General features: G+C 39.0%; 1 protein-coding gene across 1 annotated transcript in view; it reads right to left on the bottom strand.

Moving 5' to 3' along the window:
* Nucleotides 1–15970, bottom strand: part of sept8a (septin 8a) — a 30188-nt gene that overhangs the window by 12460 nt on the left and 1758 nt on the right. The window contains exons 2-5 of the mRNA XM_034140056.1: nucleotides 8063–8177; nucleotides 7685–7880; nucleotides 4837–5023; nucleotides 290–451 (exon numbers count right to left, since the gene is read on the bottom strand). Coding sequence (XP_033995947.1) covers nucleotides 290–451; nucleotides 4837–5023; nucleotides 7685–7880; nucleotides 8063–8177 — 660 coding nt within the window. The remainder of the gene's footprint in view (nucleotides 1–289; nucleotides 452–4836; nucleotides 5024–7684; nucleotides 7881–8062; nucleotides 8178–15970) is intronic.

Genomic DNA, 15970 nt, shown 5'->3' with positions numbered 1-15970 from the left:
AGGCTGATTTCTTTTTGCCGCTGCTTTTATTCATGTACCTGTGTTATTCATGTTTTATTATCTTTGCTTTTGAATGCACAATTTCTTAATGCTCTTAATGTTTTACATTTTTGTAAAGCACTTTGAATTGCCTTGTTCTATAAATAAACTTGCCTCGCCTTGCCTTTCCTCATCTTGCCTTTCCTCATCTTGCCTTTCCTCATCTTGCCTTGCCTTACGAAAAAAAAAAGGGGTGACTTATTCCAGTTAAAGTAAAAAGATGCTTGTTAGGTGTCGCAACATGACTTACGTTCATGGAGGCGTTGATCTCACTGACAGCTTCGTCGTCTGTTGGGAATTGATAAATTTGGACCCCGTTGCTGACCAGCTCGCTCATAATCTTTATCTTAAATTTGTTGAGCTCAGTCTTGGAAATGGTGTCTGCTTTGGCGATGATCGGTATGATGTTCACCTGAGGAAAGGATGAGAAAAAGACAGAGAGGAGTTAATAAGATAAGTTATAAAATGTGTAGTCCATTGTCCTTGTTTTAATGGTTGAGTCTGCCAAAGACATACGGTATATGCATTCCTAAAGTGAAAGCTGCTTTGTTTGTGTTGAAGGGGAAATGTGGAATTCATATAAACCCATCAATTTCAATATGATGAGAAGATGCAAAGAAAATCGATGTATTCGGTAAATTAAAGATTAGAGCAATTCACTGCCATAGATCAGCAGGCCATTAACAATCAATGTGAATAAAGCTAATTAAACATACCGAGGACCTACGTATAAACAGAAACCAACCTAAGTACTGTGCTTAATATTACTAAGAAGGCATCCAAGACCATATGCAGCAACACTGTTTAGTGAATACACTCAGACAGAACCCCAACAGATAATAAAACAAACAGCGATCATAAAAACAAACCAGGCTTCATCTCCAATCAGCAGCAGATGTGCAGAAACAAACATGCAGTTTGTCTGCTTTTCTCAGTACGGCTGCATTATCCCAGTCATTAACCGGGAGGATGCTGAGGATCCCCACAGATTCACTCATCAATTCCATACTGTAGTGTGCCTCAGAGCAAGAGCCAGCGCTTGTTAGGACTCAAATGACAGGCTCATCATACTTTATTGGATCATTAATTTACAGCAGGGCAGCTAGTATCGTGTTTAAACCCCTATTCAACAAACCACGTTTATTAATTGCGATCCAGTTCTGACAAGTGAGGAGGGAGGGGACAGAGATGTTAGTTCACTTTCCACAAGTGGGTTTTCCAAGCTGGCCAAGAAGTATTCCCAAATAGTTCTCAGTGTCAGGAGCCCCAGATGGGTCCATGTGACCACTACAGAACAGTTAGCATGTAAATAATAATTGAAGACTTAATAATACTTGATTAACTAAAAATGATTCTGTCATATTTAAGAAAAACAAAACGTTAAAACAAAAGGACTCCTCCTTCAGACCTTATCTCTCTTCCTGCCTTCATCCACCACATACCACACTCACTGGCTTCAACCATCCTCTGTAGGGAGGGGTGATTTACAAGAAAAACACCATTGTCTAGCCTTGACAGCAAACTCTGAGCAGTTAGAGCAAATAGTTATTTCTGCTCTGGTTTGTCAGTGACAGGGCTATTTCTTTCTTCTTCAGTTTAGGATTAAAAGTTTATATTCCCACAGATTATACAACACTTCTATTGGTATCTCAGCAAAAAAATACAAAACTAATGTGACCGTGGATCTTAATTCTACTGAAGATCGAGTCAAATGCTTCTAATTGCAATGTAAAAATATAACCATGTATTGTGGTGCTGGTTGATTCATTTGAAAACAACATCAGTTCCAGCTTCTTAAATGTGAAGATTGGCTGATTTTCTCAGTTTTATAATTGCATATTTTTAGGTGTTGGATAAAACAGTATTGTTGACGTTTTACTTACTAAGGACACAATCGGTTAATTTAAAAATTACCTGTATGATGAATCAACAACCAAAATGAATCATTAATGAAGCCCTAATGTATCTGTGTCTCTTTTAGGCTAGTAGAAGCAAGCAGGTACTTTTGTGGTTGGCCTGTGGGTATCTAGAGCTCATGAAAACGTGCTAAGACAGATAGCATGTGGCGAGCCACTGCTGCAAGTTGCCAGCAGCACATTATTATTTTATCTAGAGACCGCTGCATAAAAACCCACCAGGCCTGTAAAACAGAAAAGTGTCACATACACACTGTGGTCATCAACACTGGCTTGCTTTCAGATAAAACAGGAGTCATATTTCACAAAGTGAATAGATTGCAAAAAAAGGGTCTGAAGGAGGAGTCCTTTTGTTTTAACGTTTTGTTTTTCTTAAATATGACAGAATCATTTTTAGTTAATCAAGTATTATTAAGTCTTCAATGATTATTTACTGTTGCTCTCCCTGAGGTTTCTCCCATTTTTCCCTTTAAACTGTGGGGTTTTTCATTTTTTGGAAGTTTTTCCTTGTACGATGTGAGGGTCTAAGGACAGAGGGTGTCGTATTGTCATACTGATATTCTGTACAAACTGTGAAGTCCACTGACACAAATGTAACATTTGTGATATTGGGCTATATAAATAAACATTGATTGATTGATTGCAGGGACAGAGCCACAGGGGTCAGAGAGGTTCTCACGGCAACCTCTAAATCTCAACACACTGCTTTACTCACAATGCTGTAAATCATTTTGGATAAAAGTGTGTCGCCAATACTGCTGTCATTTTACACGTTCAGGCACTGTGCAAAATACCTTTTCAGGGTGTGTCACCAAAATGTCCTTTACAGACATAATGGAGGTTTTCAAGGATAATGGTTTCAGCTTTTGATCACTCTGTTGGCTGCTTAAGACAGAACAGAGGCTCAGTGGTCAGCGCTGCACCCTTATATGAAAAGAACTGCTGAGTTTGGATCCTGGCCCTTTCTATGTGAAGTCCTCTCTGCTGAAGAGGATTCTGGTTCTTGGCTTCGGCCACTTGGTCCTCAGGTAAAACTTGGCAGTAAAAGTAGTCGGGATGGCTCAAATTGGAAGAAAATATGTCCAAAATGGATTCCACTAGAACTGTCTTCAATAAATTGTAATAATACATCAACATTTATGTTAAGTGAACGTCATTTAAACATAGTAAAATAATGAATTCCAAAAATACGACAAAATTATTGAATCTGAATCCCCTATTAAAACTTTAAACTGTCCCTTGCAAGGAGCAGTTTGCTGAATAATCCGGTCATTGTTTTGACCCGGAGACACTTGGCAGAGCTGCGTAGCCGTGCGCTGATAGTTGGCAGAGGTAAGTCGGCAGGTTTTGGTCACAGGCTGACCATCTGCTTTGCTCCCGATTCATTATCACTGCCTCAACAGACAGGAGCAGGGCCAACTTTGTCATTCATGCAGCAGTGCTTTCAGAAACCTTAAGTGCTGTGACAGGATGTACACGAGCATATACACATCCTTTAAATCATAAAAGCCAATACAATTTAATAGAAATTACATTTTGTCTCTCCGGTGATGCAGCTTTCTCAGATTCAGTGCTTACAAATATCCAAGGAGTTAATATGAGTCTCCTAACCTTAGGTCGAACGAGCACCTACAAGGTTGACACACAAATCTTCACTTTTGCCTTTTAACTGCCTATTTCCTTCAGGGCTTTGAAATCTTTGGATGTGCTTTTTTCTGCCTTAAATTCCACCAAGATTCAGGATCAAAAACCACTGAACAGTTTTAGCTTATATCACTGAGCCTTTTTCAAAAATATCTTAGGAAATCCAAAACGTCAAGAAATTGAATTTATAAATGTGTGTTATCAAGAGGAAAAATATGTATATTTCAATACCATAAACTTATAGACATTATTTGCTTAAAATCTATCTCTATATGAATTTAGTCTTGATTGATCATAAGTAGCAATAGTCGCAATGCCTTGCTATATTAGCTTAATCTTCAAAAGAAAACTTCCAAGTAAACTGCTGACAAAGAAAAAGATTTTCCAGAAGATATAAATGATATAATTTCAACAATTACAGCTCCAATTTATACCTTAGAATTTGCCTGCTTGCCCATTTCTGTCACCGTCCTCCCCCCCCCCCATAACTAACTCTCCCACTCTCCCCTGCTTTCACGCTCTAACTGCTGCTCTGATGAGATTTGTTTCCACCGGTTGTCTAATTGAGGCTAGGCCAGTGATTTTGTATCCACTGAGCTGCACTCATCGGACAATGGCAAAACATGGATCTACCAACCAATAATTTGTGAGGGAAACTTGCACACGAGCAATAAAAAAAAGTAACAAATCAATGTGGCTCTGAATGTAAATATTGACTTCTGTACAGCTGACCCGTAAACTGGAATTTGGTCAAACACAAACTCAGTAATTATAATTATTTACACTGTAGATTACTGAATTGTGTTTAATCATATATAAATTGATATTATATAAATTGAAATGAAGAAAGTGGAATTGACCTTTCTTTCACAGCCACATTTTCAACCTTTTCACTTGGACACATGCAGCTGCTAAAACATGCAGGCTTTTAGGTGTGAAACCCCATATACTGTAGGGCAGGTCTTGAAATCCTGTACGTCAAAAGGGAAGCTTGCCCATTCACTCGCTACATTTTTCTTTTAGCTTTCTTATTCTTTTGGGACACACAGAGCCCCCACCACAACAAAACAGATCAGGGATCGTCACGTCTCAGCGAAATGCACACCGGCCTCAGTGAAAGCGAGGTCAGATTACAGCAACACTGTTGGTTATTCACAGACACTGGGAAAAGCATTTTGCCAAAGGGGAAAACCACAGTATATATCTCCTTTTGTGTTTGTGTGTCAGTTGTTTTTACCTTGCTGTCCAATTTTTTCATAGTGACGAGGTCCAGGGACTTGAGGGAGTGTCCTGTTGGGGCGATGAAATATAGGCAGATGTGGATCCTGGTGTCGTGGTAGTTAAACAGCGAGCGTTTGATCTTCAGCTCTTCCTGCAGATAGTTTTCAAACTGAGTGTCGATGTAGTCAACGATGGGCTTGTAACTGTAGGGAGAGCCAAGGAAGAACTATAAGGATTTTTATTTGTGGTTAAAAAGCATAAATATTTGGCTTCCAATTCATTTGTAATATTGTGAAATGAAATATGGACTTGTCACAAAGGAAATTAAAAGCGATAGTTATGTTTTCATGCGAGCTGATTCTACGCCAAGATTTCGGCTTATAGCTGTACAGCTTACTGCTGCATGAAACGTGTTCTCGGCTTATGGTAGTTTGGTCACAAAAGTCACAAAACATCCCGTCCTCTCTTAGTGAGCATGTGTAGCATACAGTGTTACCAGTAAATCACATAGAATTCAAACCTCAAATGTTTTCACATTGTACATTTCTATCTGAGAGTCAATGGTTTCATCAACAATATCAGAGCAACGTGAATTTTGATATTATATAAATTGAAATGACTGCTAGACAGGACTAACTCTGAACCAATACTGGAAGAAATTTGAATATTGTTTTAGGACTTGACAGCTGATTTGTCTTCATCACCAATATCAGAAATCCCTTACCTTGCAGAGACATATGTGGAAACATTAGTCCTAACATAACATAAAGACGTTGCCTCTATAGTAGCTAATGCTAATGCTATTAGTTGCATTGTGATATACATCACGTAGCCTGGTAGTGCCTTTTATTCTGAACGTTTTTCTTACTAGAGTTATTATCAGGTTAAATGTCAGTCCTTTGTTATTACCCTTTTCCAAAATGATATCTTATCTTTGTTAATGCAGCAGTACTGTTTGTCTCTGGAAGCTATTTTTAATGTCTTTCAACCCCCAAACGGGCACCAGTCTGATAATGTTAGATGAGACCGTTTGGAGAAAATGTGTGCTTTGTTTGGAGCAGTTTATTTCAGTCCGCAGCTTTAACTCATTTAGTTCAGAGAGATGAGAATGACAACATTAGACCACATACTGTATTTCATAAACTGCATCACAGCTGCCACAAATGAAAGTCTCTTTGAATTGAGGTTGTGATTTATCAGTCACCATAGACACAAGTCTTACAGTCATAGTTTAGTTCTCACAAAATCACTCTGGCCTTGCATATTATGCTGTTGAAGACTACATGATTTAATGTGCTGGGTTTGAATCCTTTCCTGTACAAAGCTAACAGCGCATCATATAGATTGCATTGATGCTGGTTTCAGGCATGGCGCAATTCCTATTTTTGTAAAAATGTGCACTTGTTTTGAGATTTGATATTGTAATGTCAGAAAAAGAAGAATTGATAAACTCCTACCGCCCACGTCTTAGCATTTTTATGACTTTTTGTAAGATTGATTTCATAAATTGTAATACCCATGAAGATGTATTTTTTAGATGAATGATTTCAATGCCTTTTAAGACTTTTAAAGCATCCAAAAGACTGAAGTTTGACCCACATTATCAAGTTTTTAGGAAGAAAAGTGGAGCAACCTACAAGAAACAAGCCCAAAATGCAAAGTTTCATGAGTATAATAAGACAGATCTTTACATTTGTCAGCCAGATTTCTTTGTGTGCTGGTGACTCATTTCCTTTTCAATAGCTGTCTAATGCTAATAAATTCTTAACAGGAAGTCTTCCCACATTTTACAGCTCCGAGTGAGACATAAGTCCAAACAATATACGAGTCTATATCCTCAGCCAGCAGCATGTTTACAGTCATCTGACCTCTTCCTTCACATCTATCTTCAATCTTCTCTGAGGAATGCACCAACTCTGACCTTTTGAGGCTCTCTCAGTGTGCATGTACAGTCCGCTGCAGGCTCTGTCCTTCAGCATGTTGGTTTATACGGCCTACAGAAAAGCTGCTATCAAAGGGCGTGAGAGTGCTGCTCGCTGGCTAGGTCACAATAAGAACACTCCATTCCACAGCTGCATGTCTAAGAAAAAGCCATTTCCTCTTTATTGCTCTCCCAGCTCGTATTCTGTTCTATAGAGAACTCTCAAAACCTGGACTGATATAAGTTTGGGTCTGTTTCTCTCATTAGTATCACAAGCCAACATGGACCTAGTTTCGGCAAAACTATGCAATGTAATCTTGAAAGCTGAAATGAGGGTTTGCATAAGGATTGACAGGAAAATTAGTACCAGATGAATGGGTTTTGACGAATAGGACAAACCCGTTATAACAACATTTAAACTTTCCTCATGCTTAAATGGCACTGTTTTTGTGCATTAACTGTTTCTTTTATACACATTGTCGTCTTAATTCTGCAACAGATTGACTCAAAGTAAGGACGGTTTCGGTTTGATCTGAAGTTGGTTGGTATTTATATAAGAGTATGGCTTTATACTAGTTTACATTTGGTATGAAAGTATTTCATATATAAATTGATTCAGAAGCTTTTCAATGTTTTACAGAAGTCTCGTACCCAAATATAACTTCGAGGAACTTGAGTATATCCATTTTATGCTACTTTATATACTACTGTACATCATTTCAAATATTTTGACTTTTTACTCCTACAGTTATCAGACCGCTGTAAAACAGAAACAGTAGTTTAACAATGCTTAAGCTATCGTGCAGCAGGTAAACATGTAGGAGCAGCTTCACACTCAAATATATCGCTGAAATGCTGTTATAAATAAAAATGGCATCATGGCATCTAGGCTTCATAATGCAACTATCCTCACATCATTGATAATCATTGTACCATCCCTCACCTGTCCTCTTTGTTGATCTGATCACCGAAGCCGACGGTGTCAACAATCGTCAGTTTGAGGTGGACGTTGCTTTCTAGCAGGTCGTATGTTCGCGGCCGCAGATACACGGCATTCTGGTAATGGCTCGCCTCTTCGTTCTCGAACATGGTATTAAACAGCGTGTTCATTAGCGTTGATTTGCCGATGCCAGTCTCCCCTGTGGGTGGGAGGAAGTAGAGAGAGATGAGAGAGAAAGAGAGAGTTTAGTCACTTAAGTCACATCGAAGTAACTCATCAGCTTTCAACAAGAGTTCCTTGAATTGCTAATTATTAACAGTATTCACTAATCTAACTCATTCTGTTACACACATTGGTCACATGCTGTTGTTTGATACTCACCTACACACAGGATGTTAAAGCAAAATCCCTGTGTGACCGATTTACTGACCAACTGGTCAGGGAGGCTGTCAAATCCAACATGTCCGCCCAAATTAAGGCTACGCTTCTCTTCATTCTGAAAGACACAAACAAAACATTAAAAGATGGCTCTGGTTGAATGGGAGGAAAACACACATGGGGAAGTCATTAGTTGGAGTTAGGAAGAGCTGAAACTGAAGAATTCACATTCCTATGCAAATGAAAGACCCTGCGTGAGTACATTCGGCAGATGTAAAACTCATCGTCTAACATTATGAGATAGGGAATGCAGTGAGGATGAGCTTTAAGAATAATCCTTCACAAGCATGTTGAGCTAAAGATATTTCCACCCAGAGGAAAGATGCACTTTATAAGAAGCGTGCAGAGAAATAAACTCAGTTATTAATAAATGTTACTTATGGAGTTGCAAGATGTGAGTTTAGCAGCCGTTTTGAATAATCACAACACAAACATTTAGAAGCTACTCTTTGCCATTGACGCAGCACTGATGGGTCAACACAGCCACATAGTATAAGCAATGTGAATATAGATATACAACCAGCCATCTATTTTAGCCCCTGTATCATCATGTTTTCCAATACATTCAAATCGAGCAAAACAAGCTGCACCATAGAACATGTGAACAAAACAAAAAAAGATCACCAATCATTATTGTGTTTTTTTGCTGCAAAACCACACTAAAGATCAATCTGCATTTAGGAGAGTGCATACTGGAACTAAAAGCACAGTGTTCACAGATATACAACCAACCTGAGACCGAGAGAGAAAACGATTGGGTCGTAAGCGTTTTCACCTTTGATCTCCCCTAGCTCACCCATCTGAAGGAGAGACAGCTAGTGACAACAAGAGAGTGGAGCTGCAGAGGAGCAGACAGACAGCACCTTGAGATGAATGGGGCCACCGAGCTGCTCTGGCTCAGCCACGAAGGACTGCATATTTGAAGGGTGATGTCACCGAGCACAGGCAGCAAGCGGAGCAGAACTGTACTAAACTGAGAGGGGGAGGCAGGCGCTGCATATACAGTAGATACGTTCTAAACCTGATTGAACTGTACAATAAAGGATGAGAACTGTGTGTGTCTGTGTGTATAAATATATAGGGGGGAAAGAGGGGCTTAACACCATTGGAGTAATCTGACATGAGCTGAGCTAGGCAATAGTGAGCTGAAGCATGCTGTAAGTTCATTACATTACAGTAACATAACAAATCCATAGAAGCTGTATGCTTAAACATGTCTTATACATCAAATCAAGCTGAGGAAATGTGTTTTATGGCAATTCAGGTAGCAGCATAGCCAGTCAAAAACATTGTTTGAATGAAATATAGCTAATAGTTCCCTTTTTTGTCTGAATGCATTTTTTGTGAGTCGCTTTGAACAAAAGCACCCAAATGAATGTGATGTTTGTGGGCTTTACAAGGATAAGGAGGAGAGCCTTTTTGTTTGTTAATCATTGTTAACTCAGAGCTTGTCAAGCAGCATTATTGCTTCCCTCTGTGGTGTTCAGTTGGATGAATGAAGCTTGTGGAGTTATTGGATAGATTGCTCAAGGGGGAGGGTGTGAACTCTGGTATCAGGCCTAGAAGGAAACCGATGCAATGACCCTCTGGATTCCTGAGTTGAGTTTAAAATTCAACAATTTATATTATGCATGCCCATTTTTCCCATCAACACCCCTTTTTTGGTTGAAGGTTGACTATGGTAGCTGCCTGACTTCACACAGACGGTGATTAGGACTCTTGCTTAAGGGCAGCTTGACAACATTTTTTGTGTGAGTGGGGATTTTCTTCTTTTTTTTTCACCACAAGTCTGGACATTTAAACTTCCGTTCACACAGGCTTACTTCTATGAAATGACTGTGCCTTTTCAATACATGTCCTTACATGAGACCTTATAAACATGGTTTCTGGGGTAATTGCTGCAAATTTACAAAACCACATTGGTGAAACTATCACATTTAGAAAAATAATAAAGATCCTGACTCATGAGGTAATTCTAGGTTGACCTCCTACACTGAAGCAGACGGAGCTGTCAGTAGCACATTATCTGTGTGTGAGTGTGTGTAAATACTCTGCAGCAGGCAGATGGGTTTGTGACTGAAGGCTACAGAAAGAGCAAGCAGACCTGACCAGCAGTGTTATCTTTAAGGATCAGAGGGAAAAGAAGTGCAGACGTGGACAGAAACTCCCCAAGCCGTGGCCTAACTGTCTGAATATGTGAGGGTGTACTGTCTGTGGTGGAAGAAGTAACACGATACTTTACTGGAGTAAAAGTATGTGATGTAGCAGTACAAGAAACAAACAATAACAAAAGTATTATCAGCTAAATATAAAAAAGTGTAAGTATAGGCAGTCATTGTTCTGAAAATAGTTTATTTCAATATTTATTTATTAAATTAAGGCTTGTATTTTTTTTTTGATTTACAGTGCCCTAAACATGTTCAGGTTCAGACAAATGAAAAAAGTGTCAGTGAAGTAATATTTCTAAGTTTTTTAATAAAATCTGCTTGTTTAGAAATGTTTTAGAAATTAGTGTCTGTAGCTTAAAGCAAAAATGAAGAATGCAGACCGTGCATTAGGATTAGGAAAAAATGAAAATGTAAATGTTTCCCTCTTATGAAGCTCTGCGTAGAGCAAACTGTGTGACATGAACCATTCATTACAAAGCTCAAAATAAACCTGATTGACTAAGTTCCACAAACATTTACATTTAATGACAACAGAACAACAACAAACATCAGTTATGAATGAGTAACCAGGCATCTGTCTACCACCCAAAGCTAGTTCAGAGAAGTAAAGAGCAGCAGCGTAAAGTATGAGAGGAATGAAAAGCTTCTGGTTAGCTGTGTCAGAGTGAGGAAACAACAGCAGTTCTCAGGCCTCAGTATCACCAGGCGAACAGGAAATGGCTTCACAGAGGGGCCCCAGGTGGCTCAAAGTCAAATGAGGCACAAACCATATAAGCTAGTTCACAATGCTGTGTGTTTGTAGCTGGCTGAAGTGAAAAGCCTCTTTCTGTCAGCAGTAGGCCTTTTTCACAGTCTTCTCACTTTCAGGGTTCTGGTATTGTGCATGCTGTCGCACTGTCATCGCTTACCGAGACACTTGAACAGAACAGAGCCATTGTTAACGTAATAAGTGACACATGTGCTTTTATTACTATAAGTCAACATTTCTCCTGTGAAAAGTCCTGCTATGTCAAATAAAGCAGCTACATGGTGTGTAGCCTTTATACTCCCAAGCTCTTAATGACTATAACAATGTGAGCTGTCGTTTTGGATCATTCAGTTAAGTCAATGTTTAATGACTTTGTAGATGTATTTTTGTATTATGTTGCTGATAACATGATTGATTATCTAATCTATGAAGTAAAAAAAAAATACTTATTTTGTTTAGCAAATTAGGAAATTGTGATATGCAAAGTAGTCCCTGGATAACTTTAAAACATGATGATTTTCTGATGAGTTGTGAGGGGCATCTCTTTTCTCTGATTCACAATGAGACTTATGACTTTATAAGAACCACTGCAGCTCTAACCGCTAACCATGTTGATAAGCAGACCAAATCGACAAGCCAAACTTCCAGCATGCTCCTCACGCTGTATCTTTGCCTCACGTCTTTCCAATCTTTTATTCTGCCCCTACCTCCCAGTTTGAAAATACATTTGTCCAGAATTTGAATTTCAACTCAATGTAACAAACAAGTATTTAAAAATTACTTGTTTGGCTAAATACCATAACAGCTCAAGGCATAATCTGTAGCATAATTGTACTGAAAGTTATGTGACACAGATCTAACCCGACATAAACTGAGGGCAAACCCAAGATGTTTTTTGCACCCATCACTTTTGGGGAAAAGTTCAAACATGACCTGAAATTCTCCTCCGAGTCATCCCCTCTCCTGCTGTCTCTTTATCCCCTCCTCAGATTCCCTCTTGCCTTCTGGCCTCCATTCCCACCTGATTTAAGTCTGGCTTGTGTTTGCAGCCTCAGTGAGCCTCCCCCTGACGGACAGCAGTAACCTGACAGACAGGGACACACTGCTGCAGCTGATGCATGTATGTATGTATGTATGTATGGGTGTATGGGGGTGTGTGTGTGTGTGTGTGTGTGGGGGGGGGACACACACACAGGGAAGGACTGCTTTGAAAAGGCTTCAAATATTTACAATAACTTGAGGTGCACTTTGTGTACTAGTAAACTAGTTTCTCTTAAACGGCTTGTTTTCACATTAAATATTAAAGGTGGGGTAGGTCATTTTGGAGAAACCAGCTCGAGTGCGCTAGAATTTGAAAATACACAGCCGGAACAAATCTGCCACTTCCTTACAGAGCCCCTCCTCCAACACACACGAACATGACCAATGAGGGCACGAGATAAGTTTGTGCACAGATGGAAGGCTGACAGGTAGGTAGGCCATCCAGTTATTTTAGCCGGGCCGGCTAAAATGATTGGTCGTGCTTTTTACAGTACTACGGCTTCCACAGATGACATTTTTTAATGGATTTTTTGTCAAAGCACTTAAGATATTCATTGCTATCGGGATGTTAAGAGCATTCCATGGAATATAACAAAAAGTGTATCTCGAGCCGGTTTCTCAAACTTACCTACCCCACCTTTAAGACAGATTGTATTTCATATTTTCAAAATGGTATTTTTTTCCTTTGAACACTTTGTTAGGTACTTCCCACTATAGATAGACATATACGCCTATACATACTGAGACAGGATTATAAAGAATTTATGATTGTTCATGTTTTTGAAGCATGACATGTATTCTTATTACTGCATTGTATAAAGCAGGGGTTGGGAACCTCCGGCCTACGGGCCGTATACGGACCACGAGACCATTTGGTACGGCCCTCGAGGTAATTTATATACACGCAAATAAAAAAAATTAAAGAAATCTAGACCGCAAAATAATTAAACAAGCGAGTGCCTGTTTTTCCTGTCCAAGGTCAGGGTCCTTGAACACAACACGAGCCTAACGTGTCATCACGTGGTATATGTCTCGTCTGACACATGCTGAAGGAGAGCACCGGAATACCGCTCGGCACTTCAGAAATTGCAGTACCCATAAGGAGCCGTACACATGCCGCAGTTTTTGCGTGGCTGTGTCTTTAGTTGTAAGCCCAGTGGCGATCTGTTCATCTGTCATACTGATCATACAGTCAATAACTTTGTTGTTATTAGCATCTGGTTAGCTAGCTATGCTAACAAATATAAGAAGCTTTTCCTACAACCAGTGAGGTAGAGGCACATCTTTATATGATCATTATAGTTATACAACATTAAGAGAATAAAGGAAAAACTGGTATAAAATAGGCCTACTATATGACAGTAAAAAAAAGTTTGTTATTAATAAACAAGAATACAGTTTAAAAAGGTGTATTTGTAAAATATCTATAAAGAAAAAGAAAATCTGCTTACTGTTCTGTTTCATATGGGTGTTGAGAGATGTATCCATAGATCTCTTAATTTTGCTCTCAAAGTGCACCAGATTGATGCTTTTAACTTCAATATTTGCATGCCCCCGGAACCCCCTAGAGGAGGTTAGGTTAGGTCCCCCCCACCCCACTTAAATCATGTTCACATGGATAGGACACTAAATACATTTTGCACACATCTTGTGTCCATATCTTTCTGTTTTGGTGGTCATGCCACAACCGTGCACGTGCATGCATGCGCGAGTAATGGTAAGATATCTGGATTAAGAGGTTGCTTTTTCTTTGCACAGCATGAAAGAAAGGCCAAATGAATGGGCTGTGATTTTAGTTTTTTTAAGCAGAGGTTGAGTTCAATCATTTGTACGGCCCTCGGAGGATGTTGTAAAAATTGAAATGGCCCTTGAGAGGAAAAAGGTTCCCCACCCCTGGTATAAAGGTCAGGGAGGCTAAAGCAAAAGGGGTGGGGGCAACATGACTTGGACTTGAGAACAAAAAGATGGCTAAAGGAAAAATGTATTATTTGATTGACAAAAAAACAGATCACAAACTATGGATTATACCTAATGAAAACATCATATGAAACTACTGACATGTGTTTTATAAAATCGTGACTTCTATGGCAAATACTCAGTTTTTGAAGGGCGAGTCATCTTTTTACCGACCACAGCATGCGGTTGGTGGACAGATTGGGGAACTCAGTCCGAGCTAGGTGTTAAAGTGAACTACATTTAAGCAACACTACTCTTTAGATAAAGTTGATATCACTTCCTGTTCAATGGCCTTTACATAGATTTATGAAAGTGCCTGTTGTCCCTTGAGTTGTAATAGTGTGTGTTGAATTGTACAGAAAACAATACAGTAAATATACTTATTACTCAGTCTTTGTTATACATATGTTCTCATGCTGCTACTTGTGCTAGCGGTAATGTCGTTGTGGCAAAAATGTTGATGGTTGAGATTAGGACGTAATGCGTGGGCCATCAGGAATTCAAAAGCTCAGAGTTAAAAAAATACTTTCTGTTTATTATCTAATCAAATGCCCTCGCTTTTTCTCTCTCTGTTAGTCACGCGAAACCATTGTATGGCCACATTACTGCTCAGCCATATCACTCATCTCTGCTCAACAGGAAGGACACAAAAATGAGAGAAGAGAGAGAGACAGGAACTGTTTTACGAGACAGACTTATCTTTAAATGACTTTTCAAAAGTCGAGTTTCCCCTTTTAAAACTGAAAGGAGAAAGATGAATAATGTATCGTAATTAAATCATTTTAATAGTCCTGTGATATGTTTTAGCCACAAGATACACTTCTGTAATTTCTTTATCAATTAGAGGTAAAAGCTCATTGCATGTAAGCCTTCACACACGCTAAGGATAAGTATTTAAGATCTAGACTCTCTTCTAGACTCTTTTTGGATGCAGTAAATCCTGCTTTCATTTTGTCATGCTATGATTACTCAAAAGAAGATGAAAAAACAAGAGATGTCATTCATCATGTGCACACATGTTGTTTTGACTACAGTAAGCAAATGCATTTTTCCCCATTTTGTTTCTTGTGTCGTTGTCCCCCCCTGCTAGAGCCATCTCAGCCAAGTCAGCATTCACATGCCTCGTGCAAGTTGCATGTCTCAGAATCCAAAAAGAATTGAAGAAATGTGACTCCATGCAGCCTTTGTTCTGTTCATACTGATGGAAAACACATTCTTATCCAATGTGAAGCAAATTCACATGAAATGTAAGGCACTTGAAGCTGTAAAGCCTTTCAACAGCACACATGACTGTCGATAGATTCACTGGGTGCTGAAATGATTAAACATAAAAGGAATAAGGTATAACTTCCAGGCCATCCAACAGCTGTTCAATGCGGACTACGTTTTATGCTGAACTTTGCATTCTTTGTTCAAACTGAATTATGGAATTTCAATATCAAAACATAGCTGCCTCTAAATATTCATTCATACTTTTCCAACAATATTTAATGAGCTATTTTAAATTCTAAAGCATCACTATTACTCTCCAAACATGTCTTCTGAGCATGACTGAATCTATAGATGGATATTGACTCAACAGAGACGCTGCAGCTTGGCTGTCATCATTCATCTACAACATCTGATTTGACACGCTCGCCTTTAGGCTGTTGTGGCCTGTATGTTCTATATATATATATATATATATATATATATACAGCCAACATCACTGCTGACAGTCAGTGCAGTCAACCTGCAGTCCGTTGTGAGCAGCTGAACAACAGGAATGCGTTTAAAATGAAGAAATGTAGTCTGAATAAAGCACACATTTAGATAATATATTCACAAGTTACTGTCACCCTCTGCACAAACAAGCAAAAGCTGCCTTTTTAAAGTGCAAAGCAACTTGCCACATAATTCCTCACTCCTTGTCTCTTGCCTTTAAGCAATTTATGAAGC

Source organism: Trematomus bernacchii, unplaced genomic scaffold (assembly GCF_902827165.1).
Source record: "Trematomus bernacchii unplaced genomic scaffold, fTreBer1.1, whole genome shotgun sequence".
In the NCBI taxonomy this organism is placed as follows: domain Eukaryota; kingdom Metazoa; phylum Chordata; class Actinopteri; order Perciformes; family Nototheniidae; genus Trematomus; species Trematomus bernacchii.
The sequence above is the reverse complement of the archived record's forward strand: the minus strand, read 5'-3'. Positions and strand labels throughout refer to the sequence as shown.